Genomic DNA, 23564 nt, shown 5'->3' with positions numbered 1-23564 from the left:
TTACATAGTCACGGTTACCCTAGATTGATCGAGGTCATTCAAATTCATCAAAATCGGCCAGCGATGCGCGCGAAGGTGAGAATGATTTATCGATCGTTTGCATATTTCCTATTTATTTTATACCCTTGAGGCAATCGAGCATAATAAAAGTGCGAATATGAAACGGCAAGACAAATCTCAAAATCAGCAATTCTGGGTATCTAAAGCAGATTTTGTTTTGTCTTCCGTGCCACTTTCCATGTGATAATCATGTGTCTGCAGGGGAGACCCTTTTAGACGACGCCGACTGCCGAGTCTCTACCGATATTCTAGATTCATGTACAAGTACGACAGATGGCCAATTTGCCCTGAAATACCAACAAGAGGTAATCAGAGTGTTGGGTCGTATTACTGCTACTAGAAAATCTCCGAGGACAATGCTTAAAAGTTGCCCCCCTGGCGGTGGCGGAAGCTGAGGTAAGGCCACTCAGATGGATAGATTTTGCCTAGATTCGACGCCGAAAGACTGCATGCATGTGGTGGGCTGACCAGATCCGTGGTAAGTTTTTTATCTCTCACGTCATGCGTTTTTGGCCCTCTTATTTTCTCTATTCTATTATTATATCTGGCTGCGGCCAATGGTTGGGATTCCCAACAGCCAGGAAACGAGCAAAAGGGGCGCGTCAAATTAATTTTCATCGCAGGTTGAGTAACACCGGGAGATAGGAGTACTGGCGGAGCATGAGATGGTGCATGTCATGTCTCTTGTCAAATATTCCCGTTTGTCCGTGGTGCGACCTTGTCTAGTCGCTGTGGTCGCACTGTGTTTCCATTGTTTTGGTGTTTGTCGTCTAGAAGACTGTGCAGATTCCTTCAGACCGACGGAGAGATGAGGCGGTAGGCAGATGGACGAATGAAGGAGCTGGTGTGGTGCAGGGCTATGCAGAGAGATGCACGCAAGCATCGGCAACCGCCTGTAGGCATTCACAAGGGTCCATTGTCTACAGTATAGCATCAACACTTTATCCTATGCAGGTGCTGGGGACCAGACAATGCTAGGACCAGAGCAGCAAGTCGAAAAGGGGGCCGAGAAGGGGATCTGGATCAGACGAGCCGAGATGCGATGGCGATACGATTCAGCTTGAGTTGGCGGTCAAGAAGAAGGGCATAGGCTGATGGGATCAAGTGATGGACATCAGACTGGACAAGACTGAATATTGCAGCACGGTCCTTGGGCTCCTGGGCCACTGTGCCGGCCGGGGCTCCCTGCATTAGCCGCTGGGACCGCCAGTGTCAGCTCCCAGTGCCTGCGAATGGGCGAATGGGGGCACGCAACGGCTCAAGCTCGCATGACCGACGCCCGCCAACCGCGACGTCACTCGTTGCAGCACCTGTAGCCTCGTCTGTCTGCAGAAGTCTCTTTTCCCTTTTCCTTTTCAACCGCGTCCTCTCATGCTCTGCTTGCCCTGTTGCTGCTTTGTTTTTGAATAGCTTCTTCTTCGTCTTTTTCAGGCACATATTTATATATACTGTAAATATCCTCTTTATACCGAGTCCCCGGCACCTCCCCGCCCAAAGCCAGCTGCCAAAGCAATCCCCCCGGCCTTGTCCCGCACATCCTCGGCTACCGCCAGCTACTGCTTTTAACCTTAGTAGCTTCCGCGGGGCCGCAATCGCTCGTCGCCACAACTTAAGAGTCAGACGAGGCTTTCAGGCCAGAGACACAGACTCGCTGCCATCTGCGCGTTTGCTGAGACTGTCCATTTTCTTATGCGCCGCGTCTTACGGTCTCTCCAGCAGTGCCACCGCAGCAGCAGCTTCACCTCGGCCGGTCCTGCAATCCTGCCTTGAACGCTGCCCCTCATCTTGTCGAGCCCTTGGAGCCCTCTCGTGCTTCTGCTGCTACTACTGCCACTCTCCCTCTTCACGCTCGGCTCCATTGATTGCTTCTCTCGACACCACCGGTCCACGGCGTGTCTCTCTCCTCTAAAATCTCCAATTCTCTCTCACATCTCTGGGGGAACGCGCGCGCGCCGCTGCTCCCCCGCCAGCGCCCATCATGTCATGGCGGGCGTCCGAGAGCCTGATGGACACCATCCGCCACTATGCCCGGTTCCCAGCAACCGGCGTGAGTCTGCGCCAGATGGTGCAGTTTGGCGATAAGCCGTCCACAGGTGCGTTGTCCTCTTCGTGCTTCGCGATACTCGATCCATTGCCCTGATTGAGTCGTTGCGCCGCTTGAACCTTGAGCCGTGCTGACATCATCGCCGCAGGAACCCTCTTCCGCGCCTCGCAGTTTCTGGCCGAGGAGCTGCCCATCCGCCTGGCGCATCGCGTCGAGGAGCTGGAAACCCTGCCCGACGGGCTCAACGACATGCCGTCGGTGCAAAAGGTCAAGGACTGGTATGCCCAATCCTTCGAGGTACGTCTGCGCAGCGCATCTGTCCTGCTTTGGCTATGCCGAGGCTAACCCCAGTCCGATTGCAGGAAATCACCCAGCTGCCCCGACCGAAACTCGCCAAGGACACAAAGGAACGACTCATGAAGCCGGCCAAATATGGCTCGCGCGGCTTCCTACAGCTGTCCGAATCAACGCCGAATCCATCCATTGACGAGGGCGAGGCCTCGGGCTGGGGAAACCTCCACCTCAACAGCAACGGCCACTCCAATGGCAATGGCAACGGCCATGGAAAGGCCCGGTCCGTCGCGCGGAGATACTTTGCGACCGTCGACGACAACGGCGACTGGCCGCCCGAGCTGCAGCTCTACAACCAAAAGTTTGCCCAGTGCCTGCACAAGATCAAGAGGCGGCACGACAGCGTCGTCACCACCATGGCCCAGGGCATCCTGGAGTACAAGCGCCGCCGCCAGCGCATGCAAATCGACTCCAACATCCAGTCCTTCCTCGACCGCTTCTACATGTCGCGCATCGGCATCCGCATGCTCATCGGCCAGCACATTGCCCTGACCGACCAGAGCCATCACCGCGACCCCACCTACGTCGGCGTCATCTGCACCAAGACCAATGTCAAGGAGCTCGCGCAGGAGGCCATTGAGAATGCCCGCTTCGTCTGCGAGGACCACTACGGCCTGTTTGAAGCCCCGCGCATCCAGCTAGTCTGCAACCCCAACTTGGACTTCATGTACGTCCCCGGCCATCTGTCGCACATGCTCTTCGAGACGCTCAAAAACTCCCTGCGCGCCGTCGTCGAGACCCACGGCATGGACAAGCAAGAGTTCCCCGTCACAAAGGTCATTGTCGCCGAGGGCAAGGAAGACATCACCATCAAAATCTCCGACGAAGGCGGCGGTATCGCAAGAAGCGCCATTCCCCTGGTATGGACCTACATGTACACCACCGTTGATCGCACACCCAATCTCGACCCCGATTTCGACAAGAGTGACTTCAAGGCCCCCATGGCGGGCTTCGGATACGGGTTGCCCATCTCACGGCTGTATGCCCGGTACTTTGGCGGCGATCTAAAACTCATCAGCATGGAAGGGTAAGTTCCGCTAGTCCTATGACCTGCATGGCATGCACGTCTTCCTCACCGCTAGTTTTGAGAAGTCGAAATGCGCATACTGACCCGCATCCCCCCTGTTCCCTAGCTACGGCACCGACGTCTACCTCCACCTCAACCGCCTGTCCTCATCGTCAGAACCTCTCCAATAGCAATTAAGCACCGCCCACGCTAGAACCTCCTCGGCGCTCAGCATTCGCAGCAGGCTCAAGAGCAGCTCGCGCGAAGTGACTGAGCGCCGGCAGGTGGGGGACGCCGAGGCGGTGGTGAATGCGCCTCCAAGCAGCTTTCTCAACAAGGACGACAAGCAGCTGTAAGAGTTGGAATAAATTCATAAAAAGCAAAGGGCGATGATGATACCAGGCATCGTTATATCCCTCCCTCTCATACACACTCACACACAAACACACATGTACACACGAATACTAACGCGCACACAATGCGAAACGCTTCAATATCTGGGAAGCTTATCCCAAAGCCTGCATTGCATTTTCACAAGCATTGTAGACCGAGCACAACGATATTTCATCTCATCCAACTAGGAGCAGTCCCACAGGCAACACAACGGACGTGTACACACACATGTATAACTACTTACTCGCCCATTGCAAAAAGGCATCTGTCAAAGTTGTATCGAAATCATATCATACCATCCATCTTTTCCCCCAGAAATCAAAAGGAGGGAAAGCAACCATGTAACGAAATACTACTACTTGAATATATACTTGAATAGGATAGGAAAGGAAAGGAAAGAATAGGGCAGGACAGGACAATCTAAAAGAAACCAATGTTATCATGTTTACTTTTTATTCATCTCGCATCAAAGTTAAAACCATCATCTCATATCTGTAAATTTCCCTAGTATCCCACGTCAAGGCCAAGTATCAACTATCAACTACCTATGACGAATAAAAAGCAAATGACTAAAACCCATCATCTCAATCTGCAAATCTCCCCCGTATCCCACTTCCATGCTGGGTGCTATCTAGTAGTCTTCGTCGTCATCGTCCGGCTCACAAAAGGCCTCGAAATTATGCTCCTGGGGGCGATGCTTGACTGGAGCAACCTGCCGAGCTGCGAGGTGATGGTTCGTTCCAACCTGGCGTAACTCCGTTGCGGTCATCCGGACCTAGAGATAGTCTTAGCATCTAGTTATAGAATAAAGGCAGAGATACTTGCGTCTTTGGCCCAGTTGTTCCTGCCTGGGACTCCAGTATTCAAGCTTTGTCCTTCTCCCGCATCGCTAGAAGAAGCCCTGGTCGAACTGCCGGCAGTTGAGCTTGCTGTGAATGACTTTACATTTCGGTGCTGTAATCCCGTTGGATCCCAAGCGTTGAAAGATACGCGGCGTGGTTTGTTGGAATCCCGCATCTCTCTGACCGTCGTAGCCGTCGAAACGCTGCTCGGAGTGAAACCACTCTCACTGGGTGCGTACTCTGAAGCATCATTACCATCGTGAGAGGGCGTCGGTTGCTGCGCGATGAGGCCGCGAAGATGCGGCGGCAGTACGTTGCTCGGTCCTGGTCTGGCAGCCGGTGCAGGAGTGGTCGAAGGCAAACGGCCACTGAGAATGGAAGACATATCGAGCCGAGACGGATCAATATCTCCCAAGCCTAGGGATGACAGACCAGTGATTGGTGCTTGAGGCACGAGATCGTCGGAAAAGAAATCGGTATCGTCGACAAAAGTGGCCGGCCACATTTCTCCGCGTTCCTCCTCGACGGAGATGTGGCCAGTCTCCAGTGGCGCAGGCACAACCTCTGGTTCCTGGGTCTCCATCCAGGCAGTGCATCTTTTGCAGTGCTTTGGAATTATCAGAGGGTGGATTGAAAGCAGCATAGGGAAGAAGACGTACAGCACTCTCATGCCTCTTGCTATTGCCACTGAACTCGTTCAAGGGCTTGGTGAGCCCGCACAGTTCGCAAGTCATCTCTGTACGCTGGCTAGATGTGTGCTCCTTGCAAGTCATTCCAGAGTTTGCCGCGTCGATGCGCTGTCGACGGTCCATCTGGAACTGAACGAATCTCTGTTGGTTCTTGGAAAATGCGTTGAGAGGTTTCCACTCCCCGCCAACTTTGCACCGGTACCTAGCCGCCAGTGTCAGTTTGTGATGGAACATAGTTTGGGGAGGTATTCGCTCATACTTGGCTGGGATGACCGGCTGCGTTGCCCTAGAACATGTCAGTTAGCCAAGTGAAAGCGAGTAGACTTCATCAGCTGCTGTGATGAGATACAGGCCTGGTGATGGTAGGCCACGGGCAAAGAGACTTACAAGTTGAACTTGGAGTTTGCCCTCATGCTCGCCATGGCTCAAGAATGCAAACAATGTCCTGGAGCTGCGTGTGTCGATGGGTGAAGGCGCCAAATGGGAAGATGGCGGATGATGAGAGTAAAGATTGTAGAAAGGGAAGAGAGGGAAGAGGGGGGTGAAGGATGAGAAAGACTTTATATATGCACGTCACCTGCTCTAATCCACGGCAGTTGCCAACGTCTGGCAGGACCGCTCTTCTCTCCTTCTTTGTTTGACAGTAGGGCCAGCAAATTCAGGCATCCATTTCGCAAAGCTGCAGCCGAGCAAGCCTCAGTACTATTGTTCCGTGCTCACTTCTATTTGCAGAAGCCTAAGTGGATAGAGGAGAATTGGGCCAGTGAAGAGTGGGAGGCCATACTGCTGCATGGTATTGGCGCAGGAGACATCTGAAGTAGGGAAGGAGTGCATTTGAGTATATTTCTTTCTGAACTACACACAACGACCACATCTTAGTCAAATTTAGCAATCAAATATGTTCTACATAGGTACCTACTACAAGTGCGCGTCAGTAGACACATTCACCAGCATTTCTTTCCCTTGTGCGAGAAAGAAGTTGTGTAACGTTCCACTGATGTACGCAAGCCTAAATTTCAATTGAACTTCGATTGTTAATTTAGATACCAGGAGTTCAAAGTCTGGATTTGGGTTCTGATATTATTTATTGCATGTATGAAAATCGACATCTGTTGAAGCTACACATCTTCAAATCGCCAATCAGGCACAGGAAATACTGTTGTGATTTCACAGCCGGAGCTCCTGATTTATTAGAGAGGGCTGGTTGTGTATCCCGGTGTAAATGTGGGCAGAGCTGGTAACTTGAGGAATAGTAGGAGGAATACAAATGTAGAAAGCGGATTATTACATATATTTATAAAGAAACTTCATTCATCACCCCAATTCTATCATCCAGCACTCTACTATAGCATCAATCCATACATGTAGGTTATGTGGTACTGCTGCTTTTTTTTAAATATTCCTAGCAGTTATATAATTAAATATATAGACTAGCTCTTGTATTAAGCTATAGCTAGGCCTTGGGTAATAAGATTAGGGTGCTGGATGACTTCTCCTTATTTATATCTCTAGTATTATTACATTTATTTTTATCTAATACCTAGCCTTAGCTTTAGACGAATTCTGATAATATGGAAGGTACACTTGAATCTTTCGTAGTTTACCAAGCACATAGAAACCAGTGAATAGGCATTAAACATTTATCTAAATGATTGATCTCTTTACAAATCGGCCCTCGGGTTGGTTCTAGGGCTTTCTATCTTATCAGATCTGTCTAGCCTACTGATAGTTGGGGTTCATCTACTATTGCAAAACTTCTCTTAACAAACCATGTAATACCAGTCAGTGGGGAAAAAAAAGGCTACAAGTGATAAACCTCCATAGGTATATGACGAAGAGCACATGGAACAAATGCTCAACAATTCAAAGATTACTAATATCTTCTAAAGCAGATATATCACTGCATAGCAGCTTGGGTACACAGTTTCACTGCGCAGCTTCAAGATCTAGATACGAGTATTCGCGTTTTACCCTGCAGACGGAATGTCCTCGGTGATCGGCACAGTCCATTCCGGACCTTTACGCTGATCTCAACTTGCATCACACGGAGCCTCCGCGCCTACGCGACTTTTATTTATGCACGCCTTTTCACCATTATGCTCAAGCTTCAATGCCCGTCTCCAGTGCCGCTGCAACGGGTGGTTCAACCAATTTTACAAAGCGCCATGGGCCTGTTTCGCCCGGGATGCACGTACATATGTCGTACAGATGTATCCGCAGAAGAGACAGGGCTGCTCAAGACAAGGTTCAGCTAAAACCCGTCGACTGGTCTCGTGAACAAGTTTGCAGGCAGGCGAACGTGGTTATATCCCCGACACCGAGATTGATTCACACGTGCATCGTGCGATGACACTCGTATATACAGGGCCTTTTGCTCCCCGGCTCGCCGAGAATGGACCTTTTGCTGGATAGGCACTTAGAAGATGCATCATTGCAAAAAGCACCCATGCGAGCGGCCAGACCGTGTTCCGTTTATTGTGCGACAAGCCAATCCCTTCCCGCTGAGAAAAGACCTTGAAACAGGAAGAAACAGATGGGCCTACCAAATGGCCACTTCCTCGTCGCGCCGTCCAATGCTCAGGCCACAAGGCACCAGATCTGCGACGGAGCCCAGAATCGGATAGGGGCTGGGCTGCCATCAAGTGGAAGCTGGCTAGAATGACTGCTAGGGGAGTAAATCCCGTGTTCCAGGTCGGCTGGCCGTTCCGGATTCCCGCCGCCCCCATCGCCATGAATCTTGTATGGGAGAGACCGGGCCAGGTTCAATATTGCCACGCTGACCTGGGATAGGCCGCGACTGGCTGGAGGCAAAAAAACGGCGAATTGGCAGTCGGCATGGCAGAGCCAAACGCAAAGCGGCGCCCGACGGCTGTCCAGCGGGTTACGTGACGGTGCTGCTCTTGGATGGGTTATGGAAGTCAAGGTGCTGCTGTTACGCGCGCTTGTGCCACCGATACGGGCATGTGGTGAAGACGCCGGTGCTTCTGGGTCTTGCTGTTACTGGTTGCTCCAGATGAGCATGTACCATCAACGAGAGCCTCGATCCAACCAGCAAACGATGGAAGGGAGGGTTAAATTTAGCCTTGCCGGCAGTGCTACCAAGAAATGCTGCTCCTGTCTCTCCTCTGGCCGGTGAGGCTCCCAAGCCATTCAGCTCCACTCCACCATCTCTATGAAGTCGCCACCATTCAGGTACACAAAAGACGGCAGTGTGTGTCCTTGCGCATATCCCTTGCTGCCATAGATCAACACTATTAGATGTACTGGTGTTTTCCTCTGGAAATCAAAACAGCCGCCAGTACGTACGAGCATGAATGCCATTGCTAGGTACATGTACTTATAGCACCTTATTGTGCTACTTACTGTACTGTGATATTCATGCCTTGTCAGCCTGGATGCTCACCAAGCCTGACATGCAGCTGAGACATGCAGCGGGATCGTTCCCCTCGCACTGACAGCTCCTTTTCAGCCACACATGCTCCCTTTCTTTCTTGCATTTTCCCAAGTGCTGGCAGAAACACGAGGGGCTCTTTGGTCATTGCTTTCCTTTCTGCTCGCTGCGGGGAAAGCAAAAAGAAAAGATTTGGCTGCCAGGGGATGATGGCAGACGGCGGCCAAATGAGACAAACGTTTGCTGAAGTTGCAGCAGCCGCCTGCCTGCAGCCCGGATGCACTGCTAGCAGTTCCGCATGGACGGTATCACAAGCATGGGTCTGGCCTGGCCTGGCCTGGTTTGGTCTCTCTTCCCCTTGCATATGCTGCCAGGGCTGGAGTTTTCAGCTACCAATACTTTGGTGTCAAATCAATATTCTGGCGTCAACGATTTCGAGTGCTACTGGATGTTGTATAGATCGATCATATATCATGTTGCTCATGCCTCCTACCTACGAAACGCCATCAAATATTACCTGCTAGCGACAACTCGCGACCCAAAGCGTGCTGCACTCCATTACGAGCTCATAGCAAAACTCATTGAATAGGCAGTCCGGCTCTGACCGAAGGCTATGCGACTGGAATCCAGTCCATGCGAGTGGAGCTTATCGGGAAGAGGTGATGAAGAAGGCAACGTGAGCCCGTAAACAAAACCTTTTGTAACAGGCCGTAAAACGACCGCTTCTGACTCCGTAGCGTCGCATCACTCCCTCTCTCTGCCTTCACATGCTTGAGACACTCATGTAGCTTGACAGGTACCGTGCATGCAGTATTTCGTCTCGGCGCAGCGGCCAACAGGCTGGGACGGGTGACGCCACAACACTTGACGTCGCATGAGTCGCCTGTTTGTTTCTGATAGCCGCCACCCTCTGTCGGTTCTATTGGTATTGTGGGTGAGCCTCCCTGCATTTCTCTTGGCCGAGTTTTACTGGATACAGGTACCATTGACTGAGGCTACAACGCTTGGCCCAGTTCCAAGAACGTCCCCTTTCCGATAGTTTCCCCTTAGTAGGCAGGCTGCGGCTGGAGGCAGCAGTGATATTCGTTTGCGGAGGCAAAAACCCGTCGCGATGGCTGTATATCACGCTGGATCTGCCGCGTAATGCGACTCGTGGCACTTGTTTGCAAAGCTATGCTCAAAGGCTTTCTGCCTAGCATATTTCATGCAAACGAGAGAAGAAGAAAAAAACCGCTCATGTCTCCGTGCCTACAAGTAGTACTTGTATGTGAGTGGCGTTTCACGCGGCCAATGTATATCTACAAGTAGAGAAGTTTGAAAAGATAAACACGAAAACAAACGACGCTGCCTGGAGTAAAGCGATGGCTGTCAAAGTTCCGCGCCACGGCAGCGAGCCGTCGCGATCCGGATGGCTGGAAGCCTGGACAGCTTGTTCCTGCACTGATCCCTGCCACAACTGGGACTCGCAAACGGACTAGGCCTGCTGTAGGGTCTGATAGAATTTGATGGGTGTCAGGTCATGCTGGTGTCTGAGGGAGCCCAATCGCGCTATAAGATTGAGCCTAGGCGAGATTGAAGCTTCAAGAGCACGCGCTGTGTGTATTTTGCTCTGTAGATAAAGTAGAATTTGTTATTTCAGAGCTAATATAGCAATGATATTAGTAGCACTCCATAGCATGTCACCAAATTCTATTTCCTAAGAATAGACAGAGTTGAATAGTACAAGATCAAGGACCGCCGGGGCAGATCGAAATCACCAAATCTCGCTCCTCGAACACTCAACAATCAGAATTCAAAATTCAAAATTTAGAGCGCATACTCGGTAGCTTCGGGGTACTTTTTGTGACCGGAACTGATTGAAACATCAAATGGCAGATGCCCCCAATCCATGCGTCCTAATCCCAAGCAAGCTAGAAATCTGATATTCGCAGCTCAGAGCAGCCTAGCCGCAGTGGAGAGGGGACCCTTTTGGCGTTGCAGCCGACGTCGCGTGTGAGCGCCTTCGCTTATGCAGCAGCTGGAGCACGATGAAAACAAAACAAGAAGCCGAATAAGAAGAGGGAAAAAAGCAAATTGTGAAGCAGCCGAGATGAAGAGAGATTGATGCTGGACGAGTACCCCGTACGCACAGAACAGGCTATTATACCTCATTCCGAGGCATGTTTTGTGTCAGCGGCTAAAGTATCCCTTCTCATTCCGCCGTGTATCAGTACTCCGTATTCCAGCCGACACGCTCCAGTATCAACACGCCGCGGGCCCCGGCACTTTCTGACTGGCCCATTGTAGATCCAGTAAAAGGCTGGGAGCGGACTCATTATCCTCGAATAGGAGCGCCGCAAAGTGCCCCGGGACATTTGGGTGGGCGGCCAGCTGGTGCTGCTGTGCTGGCAGCGCGACGTGTGGCTCGGCCCTCGAGTCTGATGGCACCTGTTGCATGCCATGTACAAGCAGGTGGTCTACATGCTGTATCTGTCTGGATTCTCCGATGCTCGCTCACGATACTACCGTCTGATAGTGCTATGCTAGTACTGGAGGAGCAGTAGTATGCAATACTAGCAGTGACATTTTGCATTCTTGCGGTGAAGAGGACTTGCATCATACAGTACACAGTAGATGAAGAGTTTTCTCGTCTCTCCGGGCATGGGGCCTTTATGCCCGATCAAGCCGTGTTGGTACCATTCGAGTCGCCATCAATCGTTTGCGTGCACGCTGCGAGCTGCTGTCATTGCAACAGCCCAGGTGTATCTCCGATGAATGCTCTCCAGCTCCATGACTACGCTACAGCACAGCACTTCCCCTTCCACCTGGGATCCCTTGCCCGCTACGCAAATTGCCCAATTTGAGCGCGACAAAAAGAAGTTCTATGGCAGATTCCACGGCCCACTTGATAAATTAGGAGACGGAGGTCCCTATTGCAGCCCAGTCGAGAGCGGCTTAGTGCATGGCCGGCGCTAGGCCAGGCCCAGCCACAGCAGCGGCTACCGGCCACGGGTACAGAGACTACGCCCAGATATCAAGCTACCTGAAGGTGGCTGCGGAGGGCGGAGTGGCGGGCGGTAGCTCAGCACCAGCAGCTCGGAAAGGGTACAAGCACCTTGCGAGGTTGGGAGTACAACACAGCACAACCAGTGGCCTGTTGCTACCTGAAGCTACTGCAGCCCAGCCAAAAGTGCGGTCAATCACGCCGTGACTTGCGGGAGCTGGCAGCTGCATGTACCTGCTGTTTGCGCGCGGCTCTTTGCACAGCGCCCGAGGGAAACGCCAGGTACTGCGACCGGCAAACGCCTGCATGTACCGTCGCGGGTTCCCCCCCCAATCCATCAATCACGACGCAATTTTTCTTCTCCTCCTCACCAAAATCTCAACCCATTCATGCGAACGGCGGCGACGGCGGAGCCAAACCCCTGCCTGGTCTCTCTCATTTTTTTTCCCTGACCTTGTCCAAGCCCCCATGGCATGACCAACTCGCTCGCTAACCACTACAGTATACACACAGCGCAGCAGTCCTTTGTCACCCCATCCAGCGCAGTAGCAAAGTCGAGCTGGGGGCAGACGAGGCTTCTGGACCACTCGTTTTTTTCCTTTTTGCAGCATCGTCGCCGTGCCGCTGCGCTTCAGCTTATCGGCTGGTACAGATACATGGCGTCCTCGCCTCTGCGCCGCTTACTCGTATTCCAATGCGCTTGAATAGGCACCGTGCCCGTACCAGTACATCTCGTGAACCAGAATCACACTGAATGGCATGCAAAACCAGCATTTCCACGGCGCAAAAGCACGGGCCGTGAATGACCGACCCCCTGTTGGCGTGTTTGTGCCGCTGCTCATTCTTTGGCTCGCCTCTGCGACACGCTCCAGCAGCGAGAACCACCCCCGGCTCACCACCAGCCAGTCCTGGATCGAAATGCGCCGTGGCTGACCAAGCCGAGATACCACTCGCTGCAGGCCTCTTTGCCTCTGCTCGCTCGTTCGCCGGTACCCGCAGATTTGCTGCGACTGGCTGTTTTCGCAAGGCCTGGAGAGCGCTGGCTCTGCGCTGCTGGCCACACACACTTGATACTTGACATATCGACCGACCCAAGGCCATCACCCCCGCGAAAAGGGACCCTCCCGCTCCCCTACATTCTATTCTGTCGCTCTCACTCTCGCTTTTGCTGCTCTTTGCTCGGCACTCACTTGCTGCTCACTTGCTGCTCACCTCTCTCGCTCGCTCGCTCTGCCCGGAATCACGAGCCCCTGCAATCCGCGGCCGGCCCCAACACATCTCAGTTTTCCTGTCATCTCATCTCATCGCTCATCTCGACAAGTACTGCGACTCGCACTACTGCTGCTCATCTTGCCCGCCCCTGCTCGCCGCCAAGCTTAAAACCACCCAGAAAAAGTACAGTGGGCTACCAGCAGGCCCAACTGCCTACCACTAATTAGCGGTCCGCGATCAGCTGGGTCTAGCCTCTATTGTAGGGGCCTGTGGTGGTGCCGCAAAGTACCGCCAACCACCCCTGGGCTGGGCCGTTGACATTTGAGCTCCCCTTTTTCATAACCTCCAAGCCTTATCCACTTTGAAATCAATCCTCACCTCAGTCACTCCTTACACTCGACCTCCTTTCGGCCTCTTTTCTCATCCGTCTTTTTTGGAATTTTCACAATTTCGATTTCCTTTCTCACCTCTCTTGTTTGTCTGTGTAAGCGACCCGCCAACCTCACCACATCAACCCGACCGCTCTATTCGACTGCGTCTTTCACAATCACCCTTTTTTTCCCTTTTTCTCCTGCGACCAAGCTACCTAGCTATCTGAGATTCCGTCTGCCTCTTCCCCCCGTTTGCTTAACCTGAATGCTACGATAAACGATCTGCAGCTCTACGATAGAGCTCATCTCTTGCGGGCCAATAGGTGTTGTCTGTCATCGGTCGAATTCTATTCCCTTTTATTGCAGACCGCCCCTCTCCCATCTCTCTCACGGCGTCTTGCTTGAAGCTGCTCTGCAACTTCTTAGAGACGAGCCTGTCTTAGTCAGATCCAACCACACAGCAACATGGCCACCGTGGAAATGACGCTGCGGCAACAGCCTCACGGCACCATGGCGCTCGAAGACCGCTTCGAGGTCGTCAAGGAGATTGGCGATGGAAGTTTCGGCAGCGTCGTCCTGGCTCGAACCCGGACGGCGGGCGCAGCTGTTGCCCGCCGAGGCACTCTTGTAAGACACCGAAAATCACGTATGCCCATCTCGAACCTCAACCGCTGTTAACACGTTCACTGCAGGTCGCAATCAAGTCCATGAAGAAGACGTTTGAGTCTCTGTCGCCATGCCTTGAGCTTCGAGAGGTCGTCTTTCTCCGAACCCTCCCTCCTCATCCCCATCTCGTTCCCGCTCTCGACATCTTCCTAGATCCCTTTACGAAAAAGCTACACATTGCCATGGAGTACATGGAGGGCAATCTGTACCAGCTGATGAAGGCCAGAGACCACAAATATCTCGACAACTCAAGTGTCAAGAGCATCTTGTTCCAGATTATGCAGGGTCTCGAGCACATCCACTCCCACAACTTCTTCCACCGCGACATCAAGCCCGAGAACATTCTCGTTTCGACGTCTGCCCACCAGGACACCTCAAACTCATTCCGAAGATACTCTGCCCTGGTCACCCCACCCTCGACTCCTCCTACTTACACCGTCAAGCTGGCTGATTTCGGTCTCGCCCGTGAGACTCACTCCAAGCTTCCATACACCACCTACGTCTCCACAAGATGGTACCGAGCGCCCGAGGTTCTGCTGCGCGCCGGCGAGTATTCGGCGCCCGTCGACATCTGGGCCGTCGGCGCCATGGCCGTGGAGATTGCTACGCTGAAGCCGCTGTTCCCTGGTGGAAACGAGGTTGACCAGGTGTGGAGAGTTTGCGAAATCATGGGCAGCCCCGGAAACTGGTACAACAAGGCCGGTGCCCGCGTTGGAGGAGGCGAATGGCGCGAAGGTACTAGACTGGCCTCCAAGCTGGGCTTCTCTTTTCCCAAGATGGCGCCTCACGCCATGGACACCATCCTGCAGACTCCTCAGTGGCCGCCTGCGCTGAGCCACTTTGTCACCTGGTGTCTGATGTGGGATCCCAAGAACCGTCCTACGTCTACGCAGTCTTTGAACCACGAATACTTTGCCGATGCTACGGATCCGTCAAGACCCAAGTCATCTGCTTCCAAGATTCTGGGTCGCAAGCAGTCCGATCTGAGCCGCGCCTCCAAAGAGGGTCTGGCCCCTTCAAACTCCGTCTCAAAGCCTTCTTGGTTTCGCAAGTCGCTCATCGGCCGCAGCGACATTCCCGAAACCGTAGTTGTTGCCCCCATCCAGCCGTCGCCTGTGCAAACCTCCAGCACTGTCGATACCGCCAATACTAAGCAGGTTGCCAAGTCCAAGCGGACCACTTGGGCCAACGGTCTCTCCAGCGCGGCGCCAATGCCAATTCTGCCTTCCATCAAGCCTATTTCGCCATTGTCCGATGCCGTGACGGCGCGTGCCAACAGCAACACCGACAGCCTGGACAAGAGCAAGAAGCTTGGCCGACAGCTCTCTGTGAACTCGAGCAACAACAACTACACCGAGCTGCACCGCGCTCAGGCTGAGCGCGCTCTGAATGGGCAGACAGGCCTTGCGTCACCTCCTAGCGCTCACAAGGAGAGCTTCTTCTCGCACCTTCGCAAGCGAGCTAGACGCTTCTCTGGCCGCCACCAAACTCCTGTTTCGCCAGCATACGACGACATGGAAGCGCAAGTGGGATGCAGCCCTTGGAACAGCAATCGATCGTCTATGCTTGTTGACCAGCAAGTGAGCGTCGTCCCAAAGGTGGAGGGAGGATATGAGTCCTTGGACAAGGCCCTGCACGATGTCCAGGGCGCTGAGCCCAGAGCTCCCGTTCCCCCCGTCACATCAGCTTGCCGCCGCCGGAAAGCTTAAGCGCCACCACTCGCTGCCGTATCAACAGCCCAGATCTGTCGACAACCTGATTGGCGCCGCCCGAAACGGCCCCATCTCAAGCCGAACTCGACGTGCCCAGGCGGTTCACGATGTCCAGCAGTACGAGACACCGGCCGAGGAAGACGAGCTCCTCGATGAGGCTCTTACCGCGACTCAGCGGGCGATGAAGCGCTTGGAAAACAACACGAAGCCGCTGCGACAGTCTGCGAGCAACTTGGGCCTGTCCAGCTCTCAACCATACCCCAGTCCATCACCGTCTGCCAACAGCAACCAACTGCTCTACGCAGATGGCGCTGAGGCCATGGCACCGAAGCCTCTCGATCTCAGCAAGAAAACCTCGAACCAGTACAAGTGGCCCACTCCCCCGTACGAGGGTGGTGAGTGGAGCGCTTCGGCTTCCGCAAGCATTTGGGCTGCTGGAAACCGCATCTAAGAGATTCCATTAATAATTTGTTTATCGCGCGATGGAGGGAGTCTCTTTTGTTTTTTCTTCTCTTGGACATGTTCATGTTCAGTGGTGAGGCAACAAAAAAAAAGTTGGTTTTTTTTTTATTATTAATATGGCGTGTGCTATTTTTTTCTTCGCATGATAAATGGTGTTTTGGTGTTGGTGTGCGACACATTTTCTCTCACTCCTTGGATCTTGAGTCGCCGGGTCGACCATCATATCATGGGCTTTTTTTTATTTTCCGACATTTTTGATTGGGGTATCAAATTCTTTTGGTTTATTCTGCGTATTTCGGCTGGCACAAACACCTACTCCTACATACATCCATCTACACACGATATATCGCCCTCGGGAAGGTTTTCGACAAAGACGAATCGGAGCCGCAGCTCGAGGCAGCCTTCGAATTATTTATTATACCTTTTGGATTTTATTTCGCTTCTTTCGATATTTGAAACAATTTGAGCGCGCTTTCAAAGCACCCGAAATACCCCCATGATAGACTGAAAAAAAAGAAGGGCGAGCATGGCCCTCGCCTTGCTTGAACCCACATACCTCACATAGTACACCATATTATATTATTTCCTTTGTCAAAATCGTTTCTTTTTTCTTTTTTTCTAACTTTTTTTTTATACCAAAGAGGGGAGAAGACGAGAAGAGGAAGAATGAGAAGAAGAAAGAAAGACTGAAGATTAGGGACCGGAGTCTGCGGCGTTATTTCTCTTGTTTCTGTTGTGGTGGGAATACTCACATATATATATCTATAGTATATCTCTTCTTTACGGTCGTTTTTGCCAACTATTTTTTGCAAACAAAAGATCCCCCAGATTTTGTGGCTGAGGCAATATAGGCGCAATTTTTGTTAATTGCTATTTTCATTGGAGACTGGAGTTTTTATCTGATGTGAACACTGGTTCTTTATATTGCGTATTTACTCTACACCCCTCACACAATTTGTTCAAAGCAATGAAGTATAATTTATCAGTCTCATCTTGTTCCATGATTTCTTTGTCTATGTATATTTTACCAACTTGTTAAATGTCTAGTGATTGATTCTCGAGTTGGAAATCTTTTTGAAGTGTAATGACGAGGAGCGAACCAAAGGGGATATATCGTAGCGTATATGAAGAAATCTCCGTCTACCGCTTATTAACACCCGCTGCGGCTGTATCTTGATGCCTAAACGGTACTGTGTGCGCCCGTACTTGGTTGTAAGGGTTGCAAGTGGGACAGGACAGGACACCATGTAAGCGTATTCGGCGGAGTTGCGCCCTCGCTCCCTTTTGTATTTCGTCTATCCAATGCCTCGGTAACTGCGACAGCAGTAGGTAGCGGATGAGGGCGGATAATGAATGGGTAACTCGGCTGTTTTTTGTGTTGTTGATGCCTAGTTTATGTGATGGAATGAACGGTTCATATGAGATGAGATGAGTTTGAGGCGTGGCCGATGAGAGGGAAGATCCACTGCGAAATCTGGGAGCCTTGTGGGAACCTGGTTTGGATGCACTGCCACGTCAACCCTTTTTCTTGTTTTGGAGCATCGATTCGTGATTTCATTTATAATGTTGAAATTAACATGAAAGTGAGAGATTTAAATTATAGATGTTGCCAATTCTACACGTGCAATACGCTTAGAAACTGCAATGCAGCAAAGTACAGAGAATACCACGGCAACATACAAAAAGTACATCACTAATGTCAAAAGAGAAGGCAAAAGAAGCATACGACCAATGGTCACGTGAGTGCGCTAAGCCCCTCCAAGGCAAACTGGGGGGCACCCCAGCGCTATAGATTGGGGAAACCACCCACTAGAGGGAGAAGCTGAAGGCAGCCTTGGAACGTTTTATAAAAAAAAAGGACACCAGGCAACAGGATAATCTTGAGAAGAAACGACCAGGGGACTTTTGGCCTTTTTATATGCTCGGTTTCTCTCCCTCTCTCTCTTCAAGACGATAGTTTCTCTCGGTCCTCACTGTTGATAAAGAAAGAGATTGTATGCGATTGTCTCTGCGAAAGGGGCCGGAGTTTTTGAGAGGCTTTTTCCGAGGTCTCGAATCTTGACCTTTGTTGAATTCGAGGGGGATATCGAGAGATTAGGAGAGGGAACAGTTGATGTGGACGGCGACGACGATAGCGGCAGCGATATTTCTGGCTGGAGCTGTTGGTGAATTGGCGGTAAGATAAGGGGGATAGACCAAAGTTTGTGTGAATTCAGGGACTGGCGCTTCGACTCGCTCCTTGGGACCATTTCTTCTTGGCGACTCTTGGACGTCTTCTCATCAGCGGATTGCATTGCTGGTTTTTTTATTTCGCACCTGGGCTGCTGTTTGAGCGTAGTCTCTGTTCTAAACGGCAACGGAGGAAGGGTTGGAGAGTGAGAGAGGAGAGGGGGCCAGACTCTCGGACATGAGCGTTGGTTGTGTTCACTGAGGATTGAAAACATTGGAAGTGAATTCTTGCTGGCGTCGTTGAGAGAAGGATGCAGAATCTCAGTTTGCCGGTGCGTACGACGCCGAGTCGGCGGAATCAGGAGAGCAGAAGCTACTTCACCAGTTACACGCCGCCGAGCTCTACGGAGGCGATCAATGGCCCGGTCAGGGAGCCGGTGAGGGAGCAGCCGCCGATGACGGATCGGTTGATTGTGGGAGTGGACTTTGGGACGACATTTTCAGGGTGAGTGGGCGGCGTCCTTTGTTGGGCTGGTTTGAGAGGAAGAACAAAGACTTTTTTTTGCTAACATGGCTTCAGTGTCGCTGCGGTATACACATCAACGCCGGATGACGTCGAAATCATCAAGACGTGGCCAGGCGGCAATGGCATCACCTCAGACAAGGTCCCTACGGAGATTTCATACAGCTTCCCAGCCAACGACTCAACCGGCGCCGAGCCCACTGTGAAATGGGGGTTCCAGTTCAAGCCAGACGAGTCGCGGCTACGATGCATCAAGCTGTTTCTCGACCGCTCCCAAAAGCTCCCCTTTTACGTCAGCCCGCTGGACACGGCGGCGCAGCTGAAAAAGTTCAACAAGAACGTCGTGGACGCCGTCAGCGACTACCTGACGCAGATTTACCGGCACACCATGGACACCCTGACGCGGCGCTACGGCGAGTCTTTTATGGCGTCGACAAAGGTCGAGTTTGTGCTGACGTGCCCGGCGGTGTGGAGCGATGCGGCCAAGAACACGACGTTGCAGGCGGCGGAGCGGGCGGGCATGGGCAGTCGGTCGGAGATTCAGATGATTAGCGAGCCGGAGGCGGCGGCGGTTTATACGCTCAAGGCCATTCAGCCGAATCATTTGAACATTGGCGATAACTTTATCGTTTGTGACGCGGGCGGTGGAACGGTAGAGTATGTCATGTTTTTTTTTCCCCTGTTATGAAAACGAGAGCTAAACAGATTCCAGCTTGATTGCGTATAAAATTATATCCCTAAAGCCACTGAGAGTCGAGGAATCTGCAGTGGGAACGGGAGGACTGTGTGGAAGCGCGTTCTTGAACTACAGGTTCGAGGAGCATGTCCGGACCAGGCTGGGCCAGGCTCGGTTCGATGAGATGAAGACGAAAAAGGGCAAGACGTGGCAGATGGGTCTGCGGTACTTTGAAGAGTTTGTCAAGCGCAACTTTAACGAGGATGAGCACCAGGAGATTAATGTTCCGTATGTTTCTCACATGCACGCCATACTTGTTTACAGAGCTAACCTGCTTTTTTGCAGTTTCCCTGGTCTTCCCGATGACGAAGAAGCAGGACTTGACTCGGGATTCATGGTCATGAGCGCCGAGCAGATCAAGGACATCTTTGAGCCCGTCGTCAAAGAGGTCTGCGATCTGGTGCAAGGCCAAGTCGAAGGCCTCCGTGCCAAGGGGGGCATCGTCTCCGGCATCGTGTTAGTCGGCGGCTTCGGCCAGAGCGACTATCTGTACCGACGGCTCAAGTCACACTTTTCAAGCGCCGCGCCGCCACCGTACAGCGAGCGGCCAACGCACGCGAATGCAAATTCATCGCAGGACAGCGGGTCGATCGAGGTGATGCAGCCGGTGTATGCGTGGACGGCTGTGGTGCGCGGAGCGGTGCTGAGGGGCCTGGAGGGCAACATGGTGATTTCGAGAAAGTCGAGGATGCACTATGGAACGTCGTTTGCGACGGTGTATGATGAGGAGAAGCACTCTGTGAGCGAGCGATACTGGTCGCCGCTGTGGGAGCGGTGGATGGTATCGGATCGGATGCAGTGGCACATTGCCAAGGTATGTCTTTTAAAAAAAGGTTTTTTTTTCCTCTGTTACAGATCTAACAATTCGATGCAGGGTGAATCGCTCTCTCCTCTATCCCCCATTGCCTTCCACTACACGCGCAACTTCCGTCCCGGCCAGTCGCTCATCGTGACGGACGACCTGATTGCGTGCGACGCCGACGACCCGCCCGCGGCGTACACGCGGGATCTGGTCAATGTGTGCACGTTGACGACGGATCTGAACGCGGTGCCGAGGAGCCTGTTTACGAGGCTGACGACGACGCGGGGCGTGGAGTTTGACAATCTCGATTTCACGCTGGAGATGATTGTGGACAGTGCGGGGTTGGGATTTGAGCTCAAGGTGGATGGGGTGAGGTATGGCCGGGTGGAGGCTGAGTTTCATTGATTGAGGAAAGGGGGTTGTACATGTATGCTTGGTTGGTGTTGTTGAAGCGCCTATGGACAGGATGTGGGATCTGTTTTGAGGGGACTATTGTGCAGCATCCCAGCCGTGGGAATTTTCAGCGATTTTTTAATTCATCATCTTACTGCTACCACGTGTATGTATAAAACATTTATATTTTCATGCATTGGACTGACTGCATTGTTGGTTGAGGTATTGGGAAACGGGAAAGGGGGTGCTAAATAATGAACCCCCCCTTTTGTAAACTGTACAGATAGATACTTGACATCAACAAGTAAAGGCATCAATTCAGCTGCGAGACTTGCAGTTGAAGCCGCGAATAGGCGACGAGTATATAACTCAAGAAGCAAAAGCCCAGTAGTAATCGCCACGTCAAGACATACATGGAAGATACTGCCATTACGGGTTATCCAGCTTTTGCCAAGTCAAGTCTGGCGTAATTTGCTTTTCGGCGCTGACATAAGTTATCCCCAGAGTTTTTTTTTTTTTTTTGGTATGTCATCGTTAATAAACAGCGCCGGACCACGTCCTCAGTGCTGCGTATCAACGGGCATTTGTCATCAAGATTGCTTCTGCAGCTATTTACTTGGGTACAGGGTTTGTTCGCAACAACTTGCCTGGCAACTCTCTTTGCAACTCCCATCACACGCCCATATTAATTCATTCGTTTACATAAATATATATATATATATATACAGATTTCTCCATGACGCAAACGCAGAAGCGCTGCTGGAACTGTCGTCGTACGTCTAAAAAGCTCCCATCCATCAGCCATCTCCGACTCAGCCGCTAACTTCACACACTTGACCCTCACAGAACAAAAGATTGCGTGTGACAAGACTCGGCCGCACTGCAACAACTGCGTGAAAAAGGGCCGCCAATGTCTGGGCTACGGCTTGAAGCTGTCGTGGCCGCGAAAGGGCGATGAGCGCCGGTCTGCGTCGCTGCACAAGAAGCATTTCATCATTCCGGTACGGGCCAAGGAGGCGGTTTTTGTGCATGCGACGAGCGAGGATGTCAGGGCGTCGCAGGACAATGGTAATTGGATCATGAAGTTTCAATATTGGTGGTTCTTGCTAATGAATGGATTTTCCAAAGCCCTGTCGAGGTATGAAGCGTGCGAGCGGTGGTGTGTAAGGCAGCCGGACGTGAACATGGCCAAGCTGGATCCCTTTTTATCTACCAATTGTAAGTCGCAGACATTATGAAGCATGTGACAAGTGCAATGCTTATGAGGTCGACAGCCTGGAGCCCCGTTGCGCGGATATTGTCGTCCAGCAACCGCAACGACGAGCTCTACGGCCTGCTGGTCCGGATGGCCTTTCAGGACGACAGCCTGCCGTCGCTGGCGTCGCGATATGCCATCAGCGCGCTGTCGTACCAGCACCTGGCCATGGAAAAGGCGGCCGTGATGCACCAGATGGCGGCGATTCGCGCGCTCCAGGCGGCGATTGAGACGGCCAAGGCGGCCGAGTGCATGCAGATGATGGCGGCGAGCATGCTGCTGAATATATACGAGGTTTGTCCCGTCTGCGGAGTTGCGTCTAATTCAAACAAGCATTCTCATGACTGGTAGACAATGAACTTTGACACGTCGGATCTCAACTGGGCCATCTTCTTCTGCGGCACAAAGAGGCTCGCCAACATGATTACCAAGCAGCACGACACGTACTTTGGGGACGAGGCAATGATTATCGACTGGATCTTTTATCATGATGCAATGTACAAGTTTAGTATCCGGCACTGGCGGAAGAGGAATCAGGACCAGGTTCACCTGGCGGGACAGAAAAAGGTGCTTTCCAAGGCCGTGTTTTCGCCCGAGAGACAGACTGTAAGTGATAACAAAGCTGTGAGAGATGCTTACTGATCTGAGTGATCAAGATTGTGCCCATCCTTGGCTGCTCCCTGGAACTCTTGGACCTCTTATGCCAGGTCGTCGACCACGTCTACGAACCCGGCCACCCCAGCCGGCTCTCTGAGTCGCACCTCAAAACAGTCCGATCGCTGGAAATCCGCCTGAAATACCTCGAGCAGCGCCAAGCCGCCGTCCTCCCAAGCGACACCATGCAAGCCACGCAGGAAACGCAAATCGCCGAGCTCTTCCGCCTCGCCGCCACAATCTACCTCGTGCGCATGGCAAAGGGCGAGCCCGAAACGTCCAAATGCCTCGCCAGCGCCATGGACCAGGCGTTTCGGATTCTCAACGAGATTGAGTACTGCGACCGGCCGTGGCCGCTGTTCATCATTGGGCTGGAGTCGCGGACGGAGGAGCAGCGCTCGCGCATGATGCAGGTGCTGGAGAGCTCGGTGAAGCGGAGGCCGCTGGGATCGATGACGCTGGTGAAGCGCATGGTGCCGGATGCGTGGACGCAGCAGGATCTGAGGGAGGCGCCGATGGAGCCGTTTGCGCTTTACGATGTGATTATTGGGCGGAACCGGGTGACGCCGTGCTTTACGTGAGGTTTTGTGCTGATTTGTTTGATGCAAGTCTTGACAGTGACTTGTCTATGGGTAAGGCATATGCCATGCTAATGCTTTCAGTCTAATTACAACCGGCAAATGATGATGGAAAGAATCTAACATGTTTATTCCAGTTCTAAACAAAGAATTGCCGTCTATTATGCCTATTTTAATAATGAGGGGGAAATCAACAGACTGCCATCTTGTCTATACATCATTTATGCCTTGAATCTCATTCATACAATTATATCCTTTATAAGCCTTTTCTT

General features: G+C 52.1%; 7 protein-coding genes across 7 annotated transcripts; 5 read left to right on the top strand and 2 right to left on the bottom strand.

Moving 5' to 3' along the window:
- Positions 1–2038: 2038 nt before the first annotated feature.
- On the top strand, positions 2039–3817 carry TrAtP1_010272 (uncharacterized protein; the record flags this gene model as incomplete). The annotated part of the gene is made up of 5 exons (XM_066114633.1): positions 2039–2153; positions 2253–2401; positions 2467–3482; positions 3589–3633; positions 3706–3817. 5 exons carry the CDS (start codon positions 2039–2041, stop codon positions 3815–3817), a joined length of 1437 nt encoding a protein of 478 aa, XP_065970729.1.
- Positions 3818–4338: 521 nt separating this feature from the next.
- Positions 4339–5888, bottom strand: TrAtP1_010271 (uncharacterized protein). The gene is made up of 5 exons (XM_014089506.2): positions 5773–5888; positions 5645–5671; positions 5356–5587; positions 4680–5303; positions 4339–4629 (listed from the first exon to the last, which is right to left on the bottom strand). The coding sequence occupies exons 1-5, from the start codon at positions 5805–5807 to the stop codon at positions 4486–4488; spliced, it is 1062 nt and encodes a 353-aa protein (XP_013944981.2). The 5' UTR covers positions 5808–5888; the 3' UTR covers positions 4339–4485.
- Positions 5889–12518: 6630 nt separating this feature from the next.
- Positions 12519–12692, top strand: TrAtP1_010270 (uncharacterized protein; the record flags this gene model as incomplete). The annotated part of the gene is made up of 1 exon (XM_066114632.1): positions 12519–12692. One exon carries the CDS (start codon positions 12519–12521, stop codon positions 12690–12692), a length of 174 nt encoding a protein of 57 aa, XP_065970728.1.
- Positions 12693–13807: 1115 nt separating this feature from the next.
- On the top strand, positions 13808–15717 carry TrAtP1_010269 (uncharacterized protein; the record flags this gene model as incomplete). Its single annotated transcript, XM_014089828.2, has 2 exons — positions 13808–13969; positions 14035–15717. The coding sequence occupies 2 exons, from the start codon at positions 13808–13810 to the stop codon at positions 15715–15717; spliced, it is 1845 nt and encodes a 614-aa protein (XP_013945303.2).
- A 300-nt stretch (positions 15718–16017) lies between these two features.
- On the bottom strand, positions 16018–18476 carry TrAtP1_010268 (uncharacterized protein; the record flags this gene model as incomplete). Its single annotated transcript, XM_066114631.1, has 2 exons — positions 16018–16167; positions 18246–18476. The coding sequence occupies 2 exons, from the start codon at positions 18474–18476 to the stop codon at positions 16018–16020; spliced, it is 381 nt and encodes a 126-aa protein (XP_065970727.1).
- TrAtP1_010267 (uncharacterized protein) lies at positions 18014–21207 on the top strand. Its single transcript, XM_066114630.1, has 5 exons — positions 18014–18856; positions 18932–19531; positions 19587–19838; positions 19896–20424; positions 20485–21207. The coding sequence occupies exons 1-5, from the start codon at positions 18663–18665 to the stop codon at positions 20815–20817; spliced, it is 1908 nt and encodes a 635-aa protein (XP_065970726.1). The 5' UTR covers positions 18014–18662; the 3' UTR covers positions 20818–21207.
- A 334-nt stretch (positions 21208–21541) lies between these two features.
- TrAtP1_010266 (uncharacterized protein) lies at positions 21542–23295 on the top strand (the record flags this gene model as incomplete). Its single annotated transcript, XM_014089830.2, has 6 exons — positions 21542–21578; positions 21652–21873; positions 21934–22023; positions 22080–22354; positions 22412–22666; positions 22717–23295. 6 exons carry the CDS (start codon positions 21542–21544, stop codon positions 23293–23295), a joined length of 1458 nt encoding a protein of 485 aa, XP_013945305.2.
- Positions 23296–23564: the final 269 nt, after the last annotated feature.

This window comes from Trichoderma atroviride, chromosome 5 (genome assembly GCF_020647795.1).
Source record: "Trichoderma atroviride chromosome 5, complete sequence".
In the NCBI taxonomy this organism is placed as follows: Eukaryota; Fungi; Ascomycota; class Sordariomycetes; order Hypocreales; family Hypocreaceae; genus Trichoderma; species Trichoderma atroviride.
The sequence above is the reverse complement of the archived record's forward strand: the minus strand, read 5'-3'. Positions and strand labels throughout refer to the sequence as shown.

Excerpts from the sequence above, each read along its gene's own strand:
- TrAtP1_010271 (XM_014089506.2), bottom strand. The coding sequence starts at position 5,807 with ATGGCGAGCATGAGGGCAAACTCCAAGTTCAACTT. Across the intron at positions 5,672-5,772 it reads GCAAACTCCAAGTTCAACTT|GGCAACGCAGCCGGTCATCC; the intron begins GTAAGTCTCTTT and ends GACATGTTCTAG. Across the intron at positions 5,588-5,644 it reads CAGCCGGTCATCCCAGCCAA|GTACCGGTGCAAAGTTGGCG; the intron begins GTATGAGCGAAT and ends ACTGGCGGCTAG.
- TrAtP1_010267 (XM_066114630.1), top strand. The coding sequence starts at position 18,663 with ATGCAGAATCTCAGTTTGCCGGTGCGTACGACGCCGAGTCGGCGGAAT. Across the intron at positions 18,857-18,931 it reads TTTGGGACGACATTTTCAGG|TGTCGCTGCGGTATACACAT; the intron begins GTGAGTGGGCGG and ends ACATGGCTTCAG. Across the intron at positions 19,839-19,895 it reads CACCAGGAGATTAATGTTCC|TTTCCCTGGTCTTCCCGATG; the intron begins GTATGTTTCTCA and ends GCTTTTTTGCAG.